Consider the following 23,530-nt stretch of genomic DNA (forward strand, 5'->3'; position numbering starts at 1 on the left):
TTAAGGAACTGAAATGCCAACTGGAAAAGGGAACTTCTGCAACCACAAGGTATAGCGAACTTCATTTCCTTTTTGGGTTTCCAGTCAAGCTCTTCTAACGTTCGTTAGACCTTAACCTTCCTATCAAACAGTCCTATTGACAGTACTGGTCATGTCTGATGACCCAGTGCATTTTAATTTGGAGGATGAGGATGAGTGCTGGGTACGGCTGGAAGACTACAGAATGCTTCTCATCAAGACAATCGAGCCGTCAAGAATAACACCTTATTTGAGGCAGTGTAAGGTGCTGAGCAGTGAGGATGAGGAGCAAATCTACAACGACCCCAATCTGGTTATAAGACGCCGAAAAGTTGGTAAGAGATTTTAGACGGCTTGAAGTTCTGGTAAACTGTTGCACAATTACAAACATGCATGTGGGAAACGACAAAGTAAGAATCCTTATAATGTATAGCCTAAAATGTCATTTGTAATTATTTTAACAGCATCAAACAGGGTTTGTTTTGTTATGGAATAGTACTTGAGTACTAGCTACTGTTTACGTTTGGTCATAGGGGTTCTGCTGGACATTTTACAAAGAACCGGTCTCAAAGGGTATGAAGCTTTTCTAGAGAGCTTGGAGCTAGACTATCCAGACCTTTATCGCAAAATCACCGGCAAAGAGCCGGCTCGGGTCTTCTCTGTACTTATTGGTGAGTTGTACTATAAATAATTCTAGTAAATGTATGAGTAATAACGATAACTCTTTACATCTATAATAATAAAGTAAGAGTTAGGAAGTATTTTTACACACATTGTCTTTGGTTGTAAACGTTTGTTGAACTAGCTATGAGGAAGTCAACCTTTTCTGTCCTTTTAGACACTGCAGGTGAATGTGGCCTCACTCAGTTCCTCATGAATGAGGTGTCTCGCCTACAGAAGCTCATACATGATGAGCGAAAGGCGAGGCTGGAGGTATCTGCACAGGCCGCAGAGCAGCTTGACACCATCCGCCAGCTGAAACATTGCGAGAGTGAGCTTCACAAACAGCAGGAGCGAGGGCAGCGCATCCGAGAGGAGCGTGAGCGTGTTAGTGAGGAGGCGCGTCGATTGAGAGATGAGAATTACAGTCTGATGCACAGTCTGACTCGACTGAGCGAAGAGAAAAACTGTGCGCAAATGTGTAACAGGGACCTCCAGCTAGAGGTGATCCAGCTCACTTAATCTGTCACATATAGCCTTGAACTACAGAAATTGTATTTTGCCTAAAATGATTAGGTATAGCATTATTGGTTAGTCATTAACAGTTATTTCCCAAACAAAATTTCCCCTAAAATTAATTGCAGCAGGGGTGTAGTCAGAAGGTCAAAGGTGGCGGCGTCACATTTTCCATGCAGTTTTAGACCCGGAATGTTAAGCGCCCCATATTCAGCTTATTCATCAAACCATTGTAGGTATTACAACTCGTGAGATCAACCAATAAGAGGTGCTTCCAAATTTCAAAAGCGTTTTGATTTAAATTATTAGAGCATATCTGCCGTTTTTTCGTGGGTGCTCAAGACAAAATTACTCCGTTGAGTGTGTTTATTTAATTTTCACCGGCATTTGCAACTAAAAATAAATGAGTTGTCAAATGAAAAGCTAACATAAAATTACTCTAAAAAGATAACATTTATCCGGAATAGCAGAAGATGCTCCCGTGGCTCACTTTTAAGGAGAACACTAAAACAAGAAACAATGCATTAGCCGGATTCAGATATTCTACTTTGATGAAACATTGTGTTGCTTATGAAATTTGTGTTCCTTTACGAATTAGCGTAACGATATACTATACGTCTGCACAACTAAAAACGTGTTTTAACTAATTCTGATCTTGTTTATGTTGGTTATTTTGGTTATGTTATTCACTTTGTACTGCAAAGTTTTCTCAATTGTGAATGAGACATGGGATGTGGATGGATGTCTGGTCTGTGCGTGTTCATGTGCTTTGGAGGAGGTGTGGCTTTGGATAGGGATTTGAATGGAGAGTGGGATCGTGATTTCAGTGCTAGTAGGCTACCGCTAGCATTTTTCAAAATCATATACCCTGCCATTAACGCTTGTTCGGGACAAGAGATTTTTTTGGATGGGCTAGTGATAGAGAATTTTACTTGAGTAACTTGAAAATGCCTACCACAAAATCTCAAACTTACTGCCACAAATAGATTTTTGAACAATTTGTTTTTCACTCTCTCACATGACATGTACACACACCTGTGGCATCAGTCACACCGATGTGACTCTGTCCCCTCATTTAAGCCTGATTATACTTGATGGACTTATGGTCAATTTCAGGTGTGGAGCCTCGTGTTTGTGCTCAGTACGCGTCGTGGTGTACACGGAATTTTTGTAACATGCAAGGCTCTGCATCTTACCTGACTGCGCTTTAGTTACCCGCTATTCACCGATCCCCCCATCGGATGTGCTGCTACAAATAAACTCTAACTGTGCGTTCACACCAGCCACTGTAGAGGTGGCAAAAACGCGCTGTTCGCGTGTTGTTGGATGCTTGAACATTTTGAGTACTCAAGACATTTATACGGAAATTCGCGTCATGGGAGGGGCTTCTGTGACTTCGCTCGCTCCCTGTAATCACGTCACTAGTAGAGCAAAGCAAGCTCCTGATTGGTTAACGCTGCGCCAATATCCACCAAAGTGCAGATTTTTTATCTTACGCATTTCCCGCGGCAACGCTCAATTCACGCGGAACGCGCCATCCGCTGCGCGCCCTATGGAAGGTATTTTTGGACTTTTTTAAATTAATTAATTAAATTATAAAATAATTAATTAAATTATAAAATAAAAAATAAAATCGCAAAATATGTCCCAAATTTGAAAATGAAATGCTAAAATAAAAACTAAAACATTATATTAAATTATTTCATTTTCATTTTTAACGTGATGAAGCATCATTCCGGCCAAATTGAAAAATTAAATTAAATTGATGATTTGACATTTCATTTTCAATATAATCTTGAGTCAAGACAGACAATATTAAAATAAAAAGGCAAGCTTGAAAAGGAATCTGTAAATAAATTTTTTTAAAGGCTTTTTATTCATGCCCAAGCAATAATAGGGACAAAATTAAAATGTAAAGTTCAGTTTTAATTCTATGTTCTGTTTTTCTTTTTCATTTTCATTTTCGTGTTCACTTTTATTTTCAACTTGTATGCAAATTCAATGTTAATCAGTGGGTGGGGTTTACTTGCTAAAAAAAAATGGGATTGGCTGAAGTGTTGCCAACTCAGCGACTGTGTTGCTTCCCAACTTAGCGACCTTATTGCTACAATTTTTTTCAATTTAAAGAACTTTATTGGCATGATTGTGTCACTTACAATATTGCCAAAGCATTATACATAAAACGAGAAACATACAATAACACAATATTAACAAACATTAAGGTGCAAATAAGCTAAGGTGCTGGGTGATGGATGAAGTACTACTGCAAAATAAAATAAAATAGAATCAGAGGATATTTACAATATAAAGTAGACTTTGAAATATAAACATATGAAGTATACAAATGTACATTTATGGAGGCACATGAGAGGTAAAATAAAAGTAGGGGAGAGTGGGGTAAAGTGAGACATTTTTTACATTTGCTCCCCTCTAAGCGAGCTAAAATGATATATCAGTCAAATTTACACATTTCCCCCACTACATCTAGCGACTTTTAAACCATTTAGACAAACTTAGCGACTGTTTGGATGAATCTTAGCTTCATATCTGCACATATAGGCTACTGTGTCGCTTGTACCGGCCCACGATTGCTGGGTGGCGCGGTCACGGTGAAATGTGCGCCTGGCGTCTACCCTCTGTGCATTTTCTGAGCAGTGAACAATTTACGAACTGACGCGTGGATGAGATTCGCATGCATTGTTTACATTTCAAACACTAAAAGTGTCTGGTCCGCTGTTATGTATGTGTGTATTTTCACACATCTGATCCAGTGAGGCATCAGTTTAACGAGCTGAAGACATACACCGACCAGTCACTTACTTTTATATGAACATTATCTGTTTATTCAGCCTATGTGTTGTCTTTACAAGTATCGTATCAGGACTTGCGTCCTCTGTGAAATGCAAGTCTTTCAGGGTCTACCCTGTACACTGCACTGGACACAACATACAGTTCTGACCGCTGAAGCAAGCACATAAAGGCTGTGACGATAACGCGTTACTGCATCACCGCAGTAGCCGTTTCACATGGTACGCGGCAACCGCGAGTGTTTAGTTCTTTTTCAATAGGAGACGTGCGGAAAGCGGCAAAACGGGGGCGGTTACAGAGGGGAAGCGGAGTTGGTCCACACGCCTTGCTCGTGCACCCAAAATCCTATTCCTTCTCCGGACATGGTACTTCATGACAGGCACCGTTGAAGATAAACATATTTGCACTAAATGCTGCACAAAACGCTTCCAATACAAGAGAAAAGCTGAAGCCGCTCGGCGATTTTGCCGCTTACCGCGTACGGCCATACGTGAGATGCCAGCTGCGGTGATGTCACGGCCGCAACCTTCTTAAACATGAAGCGTGTCATGCACAGGTGCTCTGATTTCTTGAACGGTACCGACTCACTCCCTGGTTTTAAACCCCTGCGCGAATAACATCATCTCTGCAAGGAAATGTCAGTGCAATGCAAGTTCATGTGCAAGGAGTCCGAGCCACGCGCATTATTTCTTGTTCAAGGAGAAGCAGGCACTGTGTGTTGGTGATGATAATAATAGCATAATAATAATTTGAAACTATAATGGGCAAACATGACAACTATCGTTATGAAGGCAGGTGAGCGCTTACCGACAGCGCGACTCGTTATTTGGTTGAATGCTGTGTTTATATCTGGAGCTGCTGTAAGTGAATTTCTCCAGCTCGGGTTAAAAAAAAGTCTTCTTGATGATGTAAATGGACAGCTGAAATTGAAAGCATTGATTGGAGTATCCATAAGTTTTGCGCAGTTATTTACGGAATGATGCAATAGGCTATTTCGTTTTGTATCCACTTTGAAAAAATCGAATTAAACATACTAATCATAGGTATGTGACAAAAAAAAAAAATTCTAGAAAATTCATATATAATAACCATATGATAGATAATAAAACAAACTTTAAATTTTTTTTAATGATTAAAATCGGATAATTATTAAGAAAGTTATGGCATTTTTAAACTCGAAAATTGGGGGTCATTTTTGTACCCAATTAACACAGGAAAACTATGAAAAACTGTGACCTCTTCCGCTTGACCAAACACTTCAAAATATCATAACTTCCTCATATCTTGGCCTATTTGCATAATTCAAACACAAAATTGTAGGTAATTAACAGCCCAACAAAGTTAAGATGACATCTTTTTAAAAGGTATATATAAGAATTTTATTATTTATGATTAACCACTAATTAATGAAACCGAGAGCATCAATTCTTTCATATGAAATCAAAGCCCTCTCAAATAAAAGCTATATTTTTATATATTAAAGAAACATTTCATTGTTTCTTTAATATTTCTTAATTGACTAATAATGCTGGCGAGCAATTTAAATGGTCAGATGTTATTAATACATTAATTGATGATTATGTTATTTATCATTAATAAATCAATAAATGCATGCATGTTGCATGCATGTATTTATTTATATGTTTGACAAAATCATGCCAATAATGTAATCTAGAGATTCTAATCCTTCGTTCTGTATGATTACTTTGAAAAATACTGCACGGATTGATGAAAACGGAGAAGTTTTGGAAGCGGGCGATTCTGCTTTTGAACAACGTCACTTGCGGATCTTAAAAAAGCACATGCGAATGTTACAATCAATCCCAAACTTCACCTAATTCAAGTTAAATGTATATTCTATAAAAAGTATTTGGTTTGAAACAAAAAATACTCGCCTTCATAAAGGATTTAAATGCCAAACACGAGACAAATTTTGCTTCGCTTATAACTTTTTTCTTACGACAGCAATCTTGGAAATTCGAACGTGAGAATCAACGTGAGGAAGTAATTTATGTCACTAGTATATGGGCTTTAGAGGTATTCACAAAGCAAAGATATGACAGATTTCCTAAGTCACCAACGCGTCTGGCGCTGAATACCTGCTGGGAACACAGCCGTGGGAACAAAGCGCTCGTGCGTATTACGTAATTTTGTCACATACCTACTAATCATAATAACATTAAAAACTATTTATTTTCGATATCTTTTGAGTTTAATATCAATTATGGAACCGTTTTTGTCATTGTTTTTAACCCATTTTTTGTACAATAAATTATTCAGCGTTTCAACAAGTTTGGAGAAGTGCGTTTCTATCCACGGAAAGTTAACCGAAAAACTATGTCTAAAGAAATAGGAATCAGGTTTTGCACAACTCACCAGAAACAATCTTAAACTGCATATTCTTTCTACAGCTTTTCAGGTTGTTATTCTATGAAATGTATTGTATAAAATGGGCTATAAACGGTGACATAAAAGTTCTATAATCAATAGTATATTCAAAAGATATAAAAAACAAAAGTTAACATAAAGAAATACATATTATTTCATGCTGTTATTGCTAATATAATTTGTCGTTTTAATGATATATAAGATTACTGCTTTCCTGGGGTGGGTTGTTGTGCTGTAACCGCGTGATTTTGTTGCTTCTTCACCGCGGTAAAACAAAATCCTGTACGGTCACAGCCCTACTCACAAATCAGCGTAACACATGAGGATGAAGGGTTTAAATTGGGCCGAAGCTGAGCCCCGTCACAAAGGCTGAAGGTCTGTTCTGTACCAGTGTGCCCGCTGCAAAAGTAAGTGACGTGTCTATGTATGTCCATTCTCATGAAATGCATACAAATAACACGCAGTGTGATTATCGTGCTATACATAAGCCAAATTCCAATTTTGCGAGCATATGATACGCCAATACTTTCCGGAATTTGGCATATGTATTGCACGATAATCACACTGTGCTATGTGTATGCATTTGATGAGAATGACTGACGCCTCACCGGATCAAATGTGTGAAAATACGCACATATATAACAGTGGACCAGCCCCTTTTTATTGTTTGTTCCTCCTTTGACATGTAAACAATGTTCGCGAATCTCATCCACGCGTCAGCTCGTACAGTCTAATATGTTGCTGCTCAGCATGTACAGAGACACCAGACGCACATTTCACCGAGACAGCGCCACCCAGCACTCGTGGGCCGGTACATGCGACACAGTAGCTTCTCTGTACAGATGTGAAGCTAGGATTAATCCAAACAGTCGCTAAGTTTGTCTAAATGGGTCTAAAAGTCGCTAGATGTAGTCGCTAAGTTGGCAAAACAGTCGCTGACTTGGCAACACTGCTTCACATATATGCTGCTTCAGCCATTCCCCTTTTTATGAGCAAGTAAACCCCACCCACTGATTAACATTGAATTTGCATACAAGTTGAAAACGAAAATGAAAACGAAAACGAAAATGAAAAAGAAAATGAAAACCAATAAATAAAAGAGAACATAAAATTAAAACTGAACTTTATTTTAATTTTGTCCCTATTATTGCTTGGGCATGAATAAAAAGCCCTTAAAAAAATATATTTACAGATTCCTTTTCAAGCTTGCCTTTTTATTTTAATATTGTCAGTCTTGACTGAAGATTATATTGAAAATGAAATGTGAAATCATCAATTTAATTTAATTTTTCAATTTGGCCGGAATGATGCTTCATCACGTTAAAAATGAAAATTAAATAATTTAATATAATGTTTAAATTTTTATTTTAGCATTTCATTTTCAAATTTGGGACATATTTTGCGATTTTATTTTTTATTTTATAATTTAATTAATTATTTTATAATTTAATTAATTATTTTATAATTTAATTAATTATTTTATAATTTAATTAATTAATTTAAAAAAGACCAAAAAAACCTTCCATACCGCGCCTACCGTGTTGCCGAATGCCTATTCACGTCTTTGCATTGATTTAACAGGTAAATCACCCGCACTTGCCGCATCTTTCCGTGTCTGGTGTGAATGCCACATAAATCTGTGTTGAAATTTTTTTATATCAATACAAAAAAATAAATAATAAAAACAACAGTTTTTATTTATGATATAGCTTTGTTCAATGTCATATGTCAATCATGATATATCTGTTACAGAGCCCCCTGTCATGCCCATGTACCAGCCTAATGGCCCATGACTTTTACATGTGTGCCAATTTTAGAATTTAAATTTATCGGTTTTATGTCTACAATTTGATTTTAGTTTTGTTAATGTCTTATTTTAACACATTGGGATTTTTCCATAATGTGTTTTTTTTCCAAAATATCCAAGAATTTCAACCAAATCTTTAAGAATAGTTTAAAAAGTGTGTAACAAAACAACATGTGAGATCATGTTGCATGCAACACTTAACAAGATGCATACTATGTTAATTAGCTCCTTACTATTACTTTTTATGTTGAGATATCAATGAAGCCTTTATCTTGCCAATTTTATCTTTTAGGCCATATGTCCGATCATGTCATGTAAGGTCATTCAACCAAATTTCATGACAAAATAAAGTCTCAACCAGAGTTCACAAGAGTTAATGGAAATATATTATTAAAATAGTTTGAAAAAGTTTACTGAAAATGCACAAATTCCAAAAAGACTGACTTCCTCTTGGGCGGATGTGGTGTCTTGTGCATATACACTTGTAATGGTTATACTTCTGTTAAAGGGAAAATTCACAATTTTGTCATCATTTCCTCACTCTCATGTTTTCACAAACCTGTATAAATGTCTTTGTTCTGATGAACATCAATTAAGATATTTTGATGAATGTTCGTAATCAAACACTTTTGATGTGTACCCAGCATTAAGTAAATAGTTGTTTCCGATCTGACTTGCCTTACTACTAATGCTACACAATACCACAGCAGTGATAGATATTGATATTGATATTGATACCTAACCCTACTGAGCCAATCAGGACTACATTTTAGATTTTTTCTTTTAAATGAAACGTTGTCTTAAGTGAAACGTGTGAAATTTCATAATTTTCAACTACAGTATCGTATGCCCCTTAAATCACTGTGGGAACATTCCATGAAAAGCCCATATTCCATCAAACATGGTCAACTTACTGTTGTCAACCACAGTCTGGTAATCTTGACTCTTCATGATGTGGACAATGATCATTCAACTACAGTGCAAATTCAAGCAACTTTACACTAACCATTGCCTGCGTTTGGTGGCATTGCTCAGGTCCATTTATACTCCCAAGCCTGTTCGCTACAGAACTTTAATTTAACTTTAATTTTTCACCTGGGTCTGGGGTAGCGTTCAGTCACTGCTGTGTTGACACTGAACGATGGATCGTGACAGGGGGTTTATCACTGCATGACTTTACCATAGGAAAAATTGCCGACAACTTTTTCCCGGTCCTCAAACTACAACTAAAAAACCAAATGCATGCGAGAAGAGACAAGAAAACAACGAGAAGGCACGCGTGCAAGAATTATTATTAAAAATGGTAGCCAGCAAGAAGCTTGCAATACAACTTACATGTGTGCACATTTGTGGCGAAAAGAAGAAAAATAAAATAGAAGCTCTTTTCTGAACCAAAGCTTATATTATGGTCTGTACCTTCATAACTTCTCCCTGAACTTCCAGCTGTCATGTACTGTATGTTGCTCTCTCATTGGTTGTAGGTAAACGCCAATGTTATTTTCAGTCAGAACACACGGCACTATTTTGAATTGCCGACAGGACCAGATATCTAGCTTGAAAGATATCTCAGGAGTGTCTGCGATTCCCTCGCGTGTTTGATAATTCACACTGTGTGATTGTCACTTGCTTACAGGAGCACCGATTTGCCTATGATTTTGGGCATTTGTCTGCGATTTCTCAAAACATGTCAACAAGTTAAAACCAGGGATAAAATCTTGCAGTCTGAACTTGTAATAAGGAAACAATAGGACTTCGCACCTATGGAGCTTAGGTCCAAATAATGATCCTTAAAAAAACACCAGGGGCTTTCAGCCTTTTTCAGGGGCTTGTTATTGTTTATTTATTTATTAGTTGGTATGTTAGAGCAATGTTTAAAGTAAAGCATTTAAAGTAATAAAAATATTCGCTCTGTTTTCTTTTCATAAGATTGAAAGACTCAAGCACAGCTTAATGAATGCAGAGAGCGATTCAAAGATACAGCGGAAAAAGACAATAACTTTGAAAAATGCCATGGAGCAGAGGCCGAGTCAAGAGATGATTTGGCAGCTGCAAAGAGAAAATGATCTTCTTACAGCACGTATCCAAGAGCTTGAAAGTGCTTCCAAAGTAAATCGATGTCACTAATTCACTTCTGTGCATAACACAAGACGAATCAAAATAAATAAGATAATATACACTTTTTTCCCCACAGGCAACTCCAGCACATGTAAAACTTGATGAACAGTCACTAGCAGATTTCAAGCAACAAAATCAGGCACAATACCAGAAGCTGGTGAATGATCTCTACAATGTACGCAAAGATCTGCATGATACGCAAGAGCTACGTGATAAGGTGGTTATACTTTTATACATGCTGGATCTTAACTCTTTACCTGCCAGCATTTTTTTTAAAGTTGCCAGCCAGCGGCAGCATTTTTCATGATTTTAATTAAAGTTTAATGCCTTCCAGAAACTGTTCTTCTTAAAATATATAAATAAACAATATATCAAATGAAAGAACAGACCCTCTGCTTTAAAACAAAAAAGTTTCATCATAACTTCATTAGATCTCTCTTTATCACCTCTCAAATATGGGTAGGTTTCTTTAAAAACAACAAATTTTGAGCAAAAAGCTGAGATAATTGCATTTTTGTGAAGGACTTTTGATAGAGACCAGATGCAGAGCGATCCTCAAAACTTGAACGGACATACAGCCGTTTGCCCTAGGGCGATACTTCAGGGTTTTATAAGTTGTGGAAGAGCATGGATTGGCATGGATGCGTTATCTCTTAATTGACGAGTTAACTTGTCAATGGCGAGGACAGAGTTAATGACATTTATTTTGATTTATTTTTTATAGTATGTATCAATTTTAATATAAATAAAGTTATGAGATAAATAAAATTTTGGAATTGTAGTTTCAAGAGGAGAAGGATGAGTTGGCATTGATGTGCACCATGCTAAAAAAGGATTCCAAAATGTATTGTGACCGAATGGAAGACATCCTGAAGCAGCTGGAAGAGGTCATTAAAGAAAGAGACAGGGTATCAAACTACTTTATTTTTGCCTGGCAATGAATAGCATTTGTATGCTGTAAATATTCTATTGTATGTGAAAGATGAAATGAGGCCAGTGTGTGGGACATGAACTTGATCTCTTTTTGATAGGCTATTGCTACAAGAGAGGAGTACCATTTGGAGAGCTCAAAAAATCTCCATGAGAAGGACAATTACCGGAAACAGATCCGAGAGATGGGAGAACGTTATGATGAACTTCAAGTCCAGTTGTTCCATGCTCAAGGAGAAGTTCTTGGCCTCCAAGCAAAACTACGCAAACAAAACAATCTAATTCATTTGGTATGTGCAGTGCAAAGAAATGTACATGAATGACACAGATTTTCAAAGGGGTTCAGATTTATTCATATTAGGATGTTTTACTATTATTATGATTTTTTTATTTCTCAGAACTCAGAAGAAAGCCCTTTGATGAGTTCATTTGAGGTAATGTAATTAGTTTTTATTAGTTTTAAATGAAAATACACTCTTTAGAATTCCCTGAAAATTTTGATTACCAGACATTACATCCTGCAAAAACTAATTTCAGGGAGGTACCTCACTGCCCCCCCAAAATAATCTTCCTACGGGAGCCGAGAAAGGACATGGACTTTTATTTTTTTATAGTCTTTATGCATGGTGGAAAGTGCGCTCGGATGAGGCCACGGAGATGGGTAGGCACCAGGCCCGGTACTAGGCTTGCTGGACTGGGCAACCCAGTCTCACCCCATTTCATCAATATTTGACGACACTTGACCATTCGTCAATATGTGACGCGGAGGGTATACCTTTCGCGTCATTTTTTGACGAACTGGGGACTTCAATACTATTACGTCCGTTGCATTCTCTTCTCCTATTTTCTTACCAATTTCGCGTCGGTTTAGGGTTAGATTTACATAATGACATCCCTACCCAAACCTAACTCTAACCCCAACGCCAGGTGACAACTGTTTCTAACCCCAACGCCAGGTGACAACTGTTTAATTTCGCGTACACTGTTTAATTTCGCGTACACGGTTTAATTTTGCGTAATCTAACCCTAAACCGACGCGAAATTGGTAAGAAAATAGGAGAAGAGAATGCAACGGACGTAATAGTATTGAAGTCCCCAGTTCGTCAAAAAATGACGCGAAAGGTATACCCTCCGCGTCACATATTGACGAATGGTCAAGTGTCGTCAAATATTGACGAAATGGGGTGAGACTGTGTTAGACTGGGGGGGCAGTCAGGATTTTTGGGTGGGCAGCCATTTCTCGACTAAAATGATTCATACACTAAAATTATGGATGTTTCAATCCAATATTACTTTGCATGTCTTATAATAAAAGGCAATTTATATGTCATTTTGCACGTTCACATTTTAAAAGTAGATGCAATTAGATTAATGATTTATAATGTTATAATGATTAAACTAGTTTGACACATTTAGTCACAGTTAATGAAATCAGGCAAGCAGGTGATATAAATATAAAGCTGTACATATAGCTATATTTTATTAATGTTTACACTGCATTTAATCTATTATTTTACTTATAGATAAATTAAAGCCATTCTTATACCTACCCTACCCAACATATGCCTTTATTCTAAATAAACACTTGTTAGGAACTTTATTTCCACTTCTCAAACATTTTCTTCATGTAAAATAATGTATTTTCAATGTGATATATGTGATAAGCTGTATTGTCATTAATTCCTGACCCTATCATTGCTGTTGCAGCAACCTCAAATATCACAACAAAGCACAATGCTTTAAATAATATATTGTTGCATCATGTAAGCAATTTGACATGCATGACAAATTCGTCAAAGGTTATCCTGTTTGCCTATAACAGCACCAGACAAAAGCACAAGCCCTAAAATACTGTAAGTGTGATTTGCGACCAGACCAAAGATAAATCACACTGCTTTGTTTATAACACAGCAAATTAGATATTATAATACAACGCAACATTATAAAATACAATGTTTTACCTTACGATGACCTTGCGGAGTGAAAGCTCCTCTTGAACTTAAAAGTCTGTAGATTTTTGCGTGTGAAGTTTTTCTCAAACGCGAGCTGAATGAGCTGATGAATGACGATGACACAACCGCTAAAATTTGATTTTAAAACTGAACTGCACGCGATGCTCAGCTGTTACAATACTGTATATTTACTGTATAACCATCTTATATAATTTATATCTACTATATAGTATGCCACAACCAAACTGCATATTCTAATTTTAATAAACAGAACTACGTCTAAAACAAACACATTAAATGCTGCTGGAGACTTGCCATTGGCTGTTGTATTTGCATGAATAAATAATGAGGTGAGTCTAAGAAAGGATAAGGGGCTATTTTGGGCATGTTTTACTATAAAAAAAGTTTTAATTTAATATGTGTTGGGTTATTACGTTTATGTAATACTAAATTGCATTGTTTTTGATATATACTTTAAAGATGCGTTTTTTTTTAGTTACCGTCATAAAGAACAGTAGTACTTTTCCTGTGACTTAAATAATGCTGAAAAGACCTCCAATGTTTGAATAAGCTAATCAGACGTTAGTGGGCGGGAGCTGTAAAGAGCGATAGCGCTTGCCTAAAGAAGACGTTTTTTGTGTAAAGAGACTCCGTTATTTTAAGGTTGGCTGGACATTTTTGGGGGGGCACAAGGAAAATCTGGGGGGCAATGCCCCCCCAGCCCCCCTGTAGACCCGGCCCTGGTAGGCACAGAGAGTAATGAAATTAAAGTCCAAAATTCACGTCCCTCTTGCCAATAGGGGGTGCTGCAGCAGCCCCACTTCCCGTGACCATGCACCTGGACCAGATAGTGACAGCAGCTCTTGAAGGCTGAAATCAGGACGATCACATTAACCAGCATCAGACCATAATAATAAACACGATACATATCAAAGCACTATTAAATGAATTAATAAACTTTAATTACGTTTTACATTGCATTGCTAAATTGACGTTAGCCTACATTTTTACCGTAGTTGAAGCAGACGGATATACCTGTATAGCTAGCTAAGAATTTGTCAGCCTCCCATCTGCGGCGCATTAGTTTGACTTCAAGACGGACACATTATTAATTAATTTGTTATCTCGATAAAAACAATATTTGTTATGTCATTATAACAAATTAATTATTTCGTTATCTTTTCATTATCAACAAAGTTTGTTTTCTCGAGATAACTAATTAATTACTTTGTAATAACACTGCTGCTGTGTGTGTGTGTATGATAACCTTGATTAGTTCATTACTGATAACAAACCCACATTATACTCAAATTCACAGTCACATATATATAGTACATTTCATGCTTTAAGAACAGTTATATGCACAGTTCTGATCATGCTTACGCAGAGAATCTACTGGTAGAATATCAATACTATACAGGACCATCCTCAGTGCTAAATAAACACTTTGTATATTTATTATCCACAACCAGGTGTTAAAAACGATTAGTAATAATATAATACGACTCTGAATAACAAAACACAGACTTAACGTTACGATGGGTTCCAGTGTTAAGAGAGTGATTTTCCTCCTGCTTTGCTCAAAACAAATGCATTCTAATGACAAAAGCTCGCCCGGAGTAGCATGCGTGCATGGAGTTGGGAGGGGGGACTATCGTGCTGGGGCATGATTTGGATAATGTGGGCATGCAGTGTTATCTCCTAAATGCATTCAAGTTCATCATAATGCACAGCTGCCAATAGATGCCAGTAGCTACATTGAGGTCTCATTTAATGCTAGTGACGGACTTTTCAACAACCTTGAAAAAATATACTGTTAAAATTAATGATCTCTATCCACTAGAACGCTATCGCTTTTAATGTAATGGCTAATTTGAAACAATTATTTATCAAACAGATGGAATTTGAAATAAAGGCCTGTCTCTAATAAAAGCCTGCTTCAAATAAAAGCCTGTTACCTTCGGCAGTTTAGGTAAATAAAAGCCCCGGTCTTTATTTGAGGAATTACGCTATAATATAATATAATATAATATAATATAATATAATATAATATAATATAATATAATATAATATAATATAATATAATATAATATATATAACAGCAAAATCAGTGTTGAAGTTAATGAAGTTAATTTTTTATGATTTGTCTTAAAATTGGTGTTTACCCTATAAAAGAAAACTCAGACTAATGCTTGATACAGTGTTATTGGAAGACTTCACAAATCAGAGCATTTTCAAAGATCGCGCTGATGATGCTGGCTATATGCGGCTGTCCAAGGTGGAAAGTTCTGTCATTGTCTCTCCTCCTCCAGTTGCACTGATTTGTGAACTTTGGTGTGCTATGACCCGTTTTTTAGACGATAATTTAATGTTGAACAATTTTTTGATTTCTGGATGTGTTTTTTTCTCAGACACAACTGAATTCCACTGGTAACATGTTCTCATGCAGATTTTTTCTTTTGTAAGTCATTCCTCCCGCACTAATTAAACCAAACAGTATGTGTTACTTGGATTCAACCTCATCCACCAGTAACTCAATTTCTGTGACTGTACAGTTCCTCTTTTTTCGCTCTCATTTTTGCGTTGAAGGAAAAAGCACAACCATGTGACTTTTAAAAAGAGGTGTTGTCACCATATATGGTTCATTGGAGGACGTTTCGGGAAGCAAATGACCATGAACGTGCACGAGCATTGTACTTAAGAACACGCGGGATTTATCAACAATGATTACTTACTGATGTTCGTAAGAACCAAGTGCGCACATTTGATAAATATTTATAAATACTTGTTGGAAAATTATACATTGGCTAAAAGCAAGATATTTGAGTGATTGTCTTTTTGCTTTATGAATATTAACTCTCAACTTAAACACATTGAAATTTACAAAGGCAATGAACTTAAATAGTTATAGTAATCCAACAAACAGCGTAGAGTGTTAATGTAGCAATGAAGTAAATTTGACAAAGGGTAAACTTAATTTTTCAGTGACCTTTTGTTGTGGAATTTTTACCTTGTTGAACACATGAATAATTATAGTCAGAACCCAACACAGTTTGAAATGATTTTAATAACTTGCAAGAGGCACTTCCGTCTGCACAATTCAGACTGTGCAGAGAAAAGGCAAACTTCAACTCTGCGTTCACACTTTTATACTTAGCTGCTAGACATTTTCACATCCATATCACTATATGTAATGTAGCTGACTAAACTTAAGGTCAAGAAAGATACAAATTTGCTTAGTTAACTTATGCAGCTTATACAATAAAACTCTTTATAAACTGCAATAATTGCTCAAATCATAAAACAGTAGAAATAAGTAAAGATACAATTTTCCATGACACTTTTTGTGTTTTTTTTTTTCCTGCAGCCTAGCATCTTTCCGAAAACTGTGTCCTCTGAGGAGGACATCCCAAATAACTGCATACTTAAAGGACGATACAACATCTATAATGGGAGGTGGGTTTTTTTTATTATACCCTTAAATAATGTAACCATTACATGGCAGTCATTTCAATTAAATAATCACTGTATTTTATATTATCTTGATTTGGTCTTATGATGACAGGAAACGTGCTGTAAGAACAAAAAGGTTCACAGTTAAAGAGAATGTGCAGTGCATCCTGGACAACACTACCGGGAGTGATACAGATGGGTTGTGACATACAGCTGTGGACAAGACAAAGAACTGTAACTTTCTTTAAAAGGCATGTGTGCAGTTTGAAGGGAATCTGGCATGGCTTTGCATTCAGAGACCATAAAAAGTTTCACTGCTTTGTTTACTGTAATTTTCATGATTATAAACTGCCACAGTTGCTGTTGTTCACTAAAAAATTTGAATGACATGCATTAAATATTAAATCGATGCATTAGCTTTTGTTTTGCCCTTATCAATAGCAAAAAAAAAAAAAAAAAATTCAACTAAATACTAGGGGTTAGTTTTGCAAAAACGATGCAGGGTTAATAGTAACTCTTATTTAGTCATGTGTGTATTCACTTGTGCGGCACATTTCAGAAGCATCGATTTGCTAAAGATAAGTGCCTCGTTTATTTATGAGCTGCATGCAAGTGTCCGCTTTCAGGTAATATCACATTATTTGACTGCTTTAAACATGATAAAGGTCCCGAAAACGTAGAAGACACATTAGCGATTATGTGAATAATTTCATTAGAACACTTTTAAAATAACTTAAAAAATAAAAACTATTCCAAAAAAACTCTCTTACACTATATCTGTTTACATGTTTCTTTGGTCTTGGTCATAATAGAGTTGCACCACCTGCAGGGTGAAATTCAGGCTTCCAAGGGTCCCTCCTTGACATTGAGAAACACCTCACATTTGCTCAGTTCACTACTCCAACGAATTCTTATTCTGATTTCTCTTAGATCCTTATCTTTGTATATATATAACAAAATGTTGCCACCTACAGGACATATCATGAATTACAATGTCACCACATCACTATTTTTTCATGAGAGCCACACTGATAGGTCAGGGTCAATAGGAGAGCCGCCTTTACCACAAAGTATAAAAAGTTACCAGTCAGTCCAGTCATAAATAGCATGTCTGCTTATCAATCTGTCAATCTTTTGCAATGCAATAAATACAAGGGCAAATCATTCTTTGTCATTTACCAGTCAAATTTGTAACTGAGACAATATGATTTGATCCTTTATTGACAAAAACAGGATTTTAATGCTAAGCATTCTTATAATATGCTTATGCAGTAATCCCCAAACCACCAGGGGTCACATTTCTCGTAATTTCATCCGGTGCTGCACAGAACGGTTGGCGACCATGTATGATCTTGGACGACAGCTTTCCTGTCCCAGTAGTTTGAATATCCAAATCTCACAATGTCATCCTTTGATAATTGGTTACATTTTTTGGTTGTCTTATCATAGTTTGCCTTCTGTCTTTATTCATGATAAAAGAAAATAGAGCAATGTTCTATAGACAGTTACATTTGCAGACTCCATATATCATTAAGATCATTATTTCAGTTAACTGAGCATTACATTCCAGAAAACTTGTCAGATTCTACAAGCATGTAACTATTTTCATGTTTTTGTATAACAATACTCCCCTCAGCAACAATGTTTTTTTCTCTTTTAAGTTATCTAATTTTGTGTTCTTTTTTGGACAGTTTACAGTGCTGTATTATCTATATTACTGTCAATTTCAATAAAAAACTGAGGATTACATTTCCAAGCCATTCATATATTACAATGATGTACACAAAAATAACAATCAACTTTACACTGCGTTCCAAATTATTATGCACATGCCCTTTTTGTTTATTTTTCAAATACATTCAGTAAGTTTACAAATTTTATTTTACCCTCAACAGTAATAATACATTGTGGATGTTATTCTATTTAAATTAAATAAAAATGTCGAAAGATACTTTAATACTTTGAAAAATATGCAACATGTGCAATTTATCAAATTTATAATGATATAATGGATAATTTCTGGGTTGTTTCCTTTGTCTTAAGACAACGTTTGCGGTTTGATCCAAAAACAGATATTTCTCAAATGTGCTGCATGCACAAACATTGTCCAAAAAACAAAAATGTAAAATAAATAATGCATTTACACAAGTTACATAATAATATATGAGCATATCTTTGACATGACTTTAACTCTCCCATTTATTAAACTTAGTGATACAAATATAGGTTTTGTCTTTATTTCACTTGAAGACGCTAGTATTACATCCCTTAGTTTATGTTTCGAATTATAGGGCTGTCCATCTCACAGATCTTTCATATAAGGATGCTCCACAGGCTCTTAATAGAACTAAGGTCAGAGGATGATGGTGGTAATACCTTGATTTCCTTCTTATTTTATGCCCATATGAATTCAAATAGTCAGTGATGGTTTTTGCAGCAGGGGGTGGCAGGGTGGTCATTATAATGGGTAATTTTTTAAAAATGTGTTAGGATATCAATAAAACACACACTGTGCAAAATTTTTAATTTTTCCTACAAATTCAAGAGGTTGCACCTTTGAATATTTCCGAAATCACATATTTTTGTAAAAACTGTACCATTTAAAAACGCACAACACACACAAAACTTGTTTCTTGGAGGGTAACTTTGTTCCAGTTATTTCATTCTCTTTTAATCCAAGTTACCATATAGGGGACTTGCTTTGTGTTGCTTCAGCCATTGTCTCAGTGTATGTTGTCTATTGTGCTTCATTCACATTGAATTTTTATTGCATTGAAAGACATATCACAACTAAAACAGGAGTTTTAATTGCATGGAGCATGGTCAAATAAGTCCATTGCTGCCATAAGTATATATTATTAAATAATTATACATTCTAGCACAATGTATCACATAACACGAGAATGTGTTAAACTTCACTTGTAGATGTCTTTTTGACACCATCATGGACCCTAAAGGCACCTACCATCTTACTAATATTCCAGTCCCACCTCCTCCTAATGTTTTATTCTTGTTTGAACATAGTGGCTATTCACCAACAATCCAGAATGGCATTAATCTATACTAATCAGTGTATTATGGCATGTCAATGAATAGAACTGTTTGAAAATAGTTTTTTTTTTGTATTCTGAGCTCACAGCAAATGTTTCATTTTTGCAAGTTTTGGTTTGGGGGAGGGGCAGAAATACAGCTTTATGCATTGAAGGATCCTGTATTGAGGTTTTTTTTGGGATTACAGACACCAGCAGGTTTAAATACATGTTTGCTTTTTAACTGTGGCTTTTTATTGCTGCATTTTCATATTTTTTTCCTAAAACGCCTTTATATTGTCAAATCTTTCTGTACTGTGAATCACTCTTGAATGTTATAATAGTTCAATGATTTTTGTTTAGGTCCACCAAATAGAAATAATATGCTTTTTTAATATAATGCACAATTTTTTTTATTTAGAAAGGTGGTTTTTCATACCCATATTGTATGAGAACTACAACTAATTTGGTACAACATATTTAGCTTATTTTTCAAAGTATTAAAGTATTAAATCTTTTGACATTTTTACTTCATGTAAATAGAATAACATCCACACTGTCATACAACTGTTGAGGGTAAAATCAAATTGTAAACTTACTGACTGTATTAGAAAAATAAACAAAAATGGCATGTACATAAAATTACATTATCTGGAAAACTTTATTGTGGGGCAATGATTCGAGTCAGATCAATTAAATCCTCACATCATAACACAACTCAAACCCCAATGCCAGGAAACCTAAAATGGTACAACCCTTGGCTCACTAACCACAGATTTGGATTTTGTATATAGTTCTACAATGAAAAAGTGAGCGCTTGTGTATTACTCGTATGATGGTGTTGATTGATCTGAGATGGCCAGTTGGGCACATGGCATGCGCACAACCAAGTTGGATGTCTGGACTGTTATTTGTACCCTGGCTTTGGACTAATCTAACACCTAACACCTGGGCCAGTGCTGCCTGAAAAGGCCTTTATTTTCCTAACCCAAACTTACAGTTATATTCTAACCATAATCTCCTGAGCCCCGTCCTATCCTAAATCTAAACCCTAACCCTTGTGGGGACCAACACGCCCTTGTGAAATCACCCAACCCAAAAGTTCATTTGGGTATCTATACATAGCTCTGCCCAGTAATGTCGTAGAGACTTAAAGGTAATGTTTTTTGAAAGCTCTCTACGCCCCCTTTACAATGCCCACAAGTCTTTAGGACCTCCCCTTTCGTAAATATAAAACAACTAACCTTTATATTCAAATGCCTGTAGCTCCGCTCCTGAAAGTGCCACACCCTCTACCTTGAGCTTGTTTGAATGGTCTAGTCAAGGGCAAGTCTCCCTGACCCTCTTATGCTGAGTTTACACCAAACGCGGTTTGGGCGTCAAAATCGCGTCTACCGCGCGTGGTTTGCCGCTTGAACAATTTGGATGCATTCGCGCGTGTAGAGCGGAGTAGACGCGCGGAAAAAGCAAGCATTTGACGCGCGTCAGAGGCAAACTCCGCTTCTTGTGGGAGGGGCAAGTGTCTGTTTGCAAAATGACTGACGTTGATTGTGCATTTATCGAGAGAGTTACCAGTTTGTATTTTGTAACCTTACTATGGGGAAAATAAACGACACGGGTCGATAAACGTCACGTGACTCAAAAGTGAAGTGTGTATTACAATTACCAGGTTGCCCAATGTCCTCACTGACACTCTTCCAAGCGAGGTCCTTTTTATTCCTGTCTCCTCTATAGAAATAAGAACTTGTGTCATATAGCTCTGGGTGTCTGCTTATGGACAATGTCAAGCCTTGGTTGAGTGAGTGACTCCGGGCGGGGCTGCCACCACAGCAGCAAGCAGGCTCCTGATTGGTTAACGTGGCACGAAATTCCGCCAAAGTTCACATTTTTCAACTCGGGCGTCAGCCGCAAATTCGCGTGAACCGCTAGATGCACAAAAAGCACCATTCGCGCTTACCGCGCGTACCGCGCACAACGCTCAATTCGCGCCTTTCGCCCGAGCTTCATGCGCGAAAGCCTCTTCCGCGCCGCGGGACCTCCTGACGCGCGTCAACGCGTCTTCACATTGACTTAACATTGAAATCACTCGCGCTTCACGCCCTTACCGCGGTTGGTGTAAATGCAGCATTAGGCTGAGAAAAATAGCCTTAAAAATTAACATTTTTACCATTTTCACAAAAAAAGTCCAGACTCAAAATCCTTCTCACAGAAACAGTACTAGGTGAATCATCGTTGTCTGAAACGCTTAGAAAGCAGCTCAGAAAGTGCCCACCATCGAAAAACATGATTACTTGCCCAGAAGAACGAGCAGCTGCTAAGGCATTAAGACTAGTTAAAGATAGAGAGAAGAATTTCCAAAAAAACATCCACGAAAATTGACAATTGTTTTGTGATAATTATTTTTATTTTTATCTATTAAATTACAAAGTAGATTGCATGAATTAACTCATTACTGTTCAACTTTAAAAATGTAAATTTATGTATTTAATTATTTTAGGGGATACAGCTTTTATATGTAGAAGGCAACTGACACACATGCAGCAGGAAAATTTATCATATGTGGATTTGCTTTGTATTTGGATTAACACTTATGACAGAAAGTGTAGAACTTTTTTGGTTTAACTCTTTCACCGCCAGCGTTTTTAAAAAAAGTTGCCAGACAGCGTCAGCGTTTTTCATGATTTTCACCAAAGTTTAATGCCTTCCAGAAAATGTTCTTCTTTAAATATATAAACATACAATATACCAAATGAAAGAACAGACCCTCTGCTTTCAAACAAAAAAAACAGTTTCATCCTACCTTTAGTGGTTCTTTTGCAATCAGCTTTTGAATATGGGTAGGTTTTTGCATAAACACCATATTTTGAGCAAAAAGCAGAGATAATTCCATTTTTGTGACGGACTTTTCATAGAGATCCCAATCAGAGCGATCTTTTAAACAGACACGGACATGCAGCAGCTTGCCATAGGGCAATACTTCCGGTTTTAAAAAGTTGCGGAATAATAGCGGTATTGCGGAAAGACGGAAAATCTCGTCATTGGCGGGGAAGCGTTTTATCTTAATTGACGAGATATCTCGTCAATGGCGGGGAAAGAGTTAAAAACAGCACTTATTTTTTAAACAGCTATTTTATTTGATCCTCTCTGGATGATCACTAATAAACACCCAGTGTTAGCATATAGCCTGCTAGCATCCACACGGTGGAGGCTGAAGCTAGCATTTTCCGATCTAATGGCGGATTCATCTGATATATGCTTTTCTGACCTATCCTCACCTGAGCGGGAAGCTGTGGAGGAGTTGTTTCCCGGTTTTAGCAGATCCAAGGCGAGGTACAGCGCCCACTTCACCCTGCCTTCCGACGTCCACAAGCGAGCAACAAACATGCATTCCACGCGATGCAGCTTCACGGACCGTGAACGACATGAAAGCGATCGGGAAGCTGTTGAGGAACCGCTGCCCGGCCTTCGCAGATTCAGCAAGCCAAACATCACCCTGGCCCCAGACGTTCGCAGGCGACCGAGGCGTGTCACAACCGAACACCCCACGCGATGCAGCTCCGGAGACCGCGTTCGGGTAAACGAAGACGCCATCGCCCAGCATGAAAGCGGTAAGACTCCGCTTGTTATTGTAACATGTACTACTTGCCACATGTATAGTTTAGCTTCTGCTGTTAGCATAGAGGGGTTTACATGCACTAAGTGTATTGAAGTATTAAGGTTAACTGAGAAGGTTGCTGAACTAGAATCGCGCATCCGAACGCTAGTTGAGGATAGCAAAACCGCTAATGTTACTGTCGCAAATAATCTATCGAGCGAAAAGACTAATGGCTCGGTTCCGACATCAGATGCTAATA

At 36.9% G+C, this 23,530-nt stretch overlaps 1 protein-coding gene across 1 annotated transcript; it reads left to right on the forward strand.

Moving 5' to 3' along the window:
- Window positions 1–85: 85 nt before the first annotated feature.
- Window positions 86–19,113, forward strand: card9 (caspase recruitment domain family, member 9). The gene is made up of 10 exons (XM_065259866.2): window positions 86–353; window positions 552–689; window positions 857–1,182; window positions 10,124–10,303; window positions 10,389–10,529; window positions 11,095–11,220; window positions 11,344–11,532; window positions 11,641–11,676; window positions 16,562–16,650; window positions 16,760–19,113. The coding sequence occupies exons 1-10, from the start codon at window positions 152–154 to the stop codon at window positions 16,851–16,853; spliced, it is 1,521 nt and encodes a 506-aa protein (XP_065115938.1). The 5' UTR covers window positions 86–151; the 3' UTR covers window positions 16,854–19,113.
- Window positions 19,114–23,530: the final 4,417 nt, after the last annotated feature.

This window comes from Paramisgurnus dabryanus, chromosome 24 (assembly GCF_030506205.2).
Source record: "Paramisgurnus dabryanus chromosome 24, PD_genome_1.1, whole genome shotgun sequence".
In the NCBI taxonomy this organism is placed as follows: domain Eukaryota; kingdom Metazoa; phylum Chordata; class Actinopteri; order Cypriniformes; family Cobitidae; genus Paramisgurnus; species Paramisgurnus dabryanus.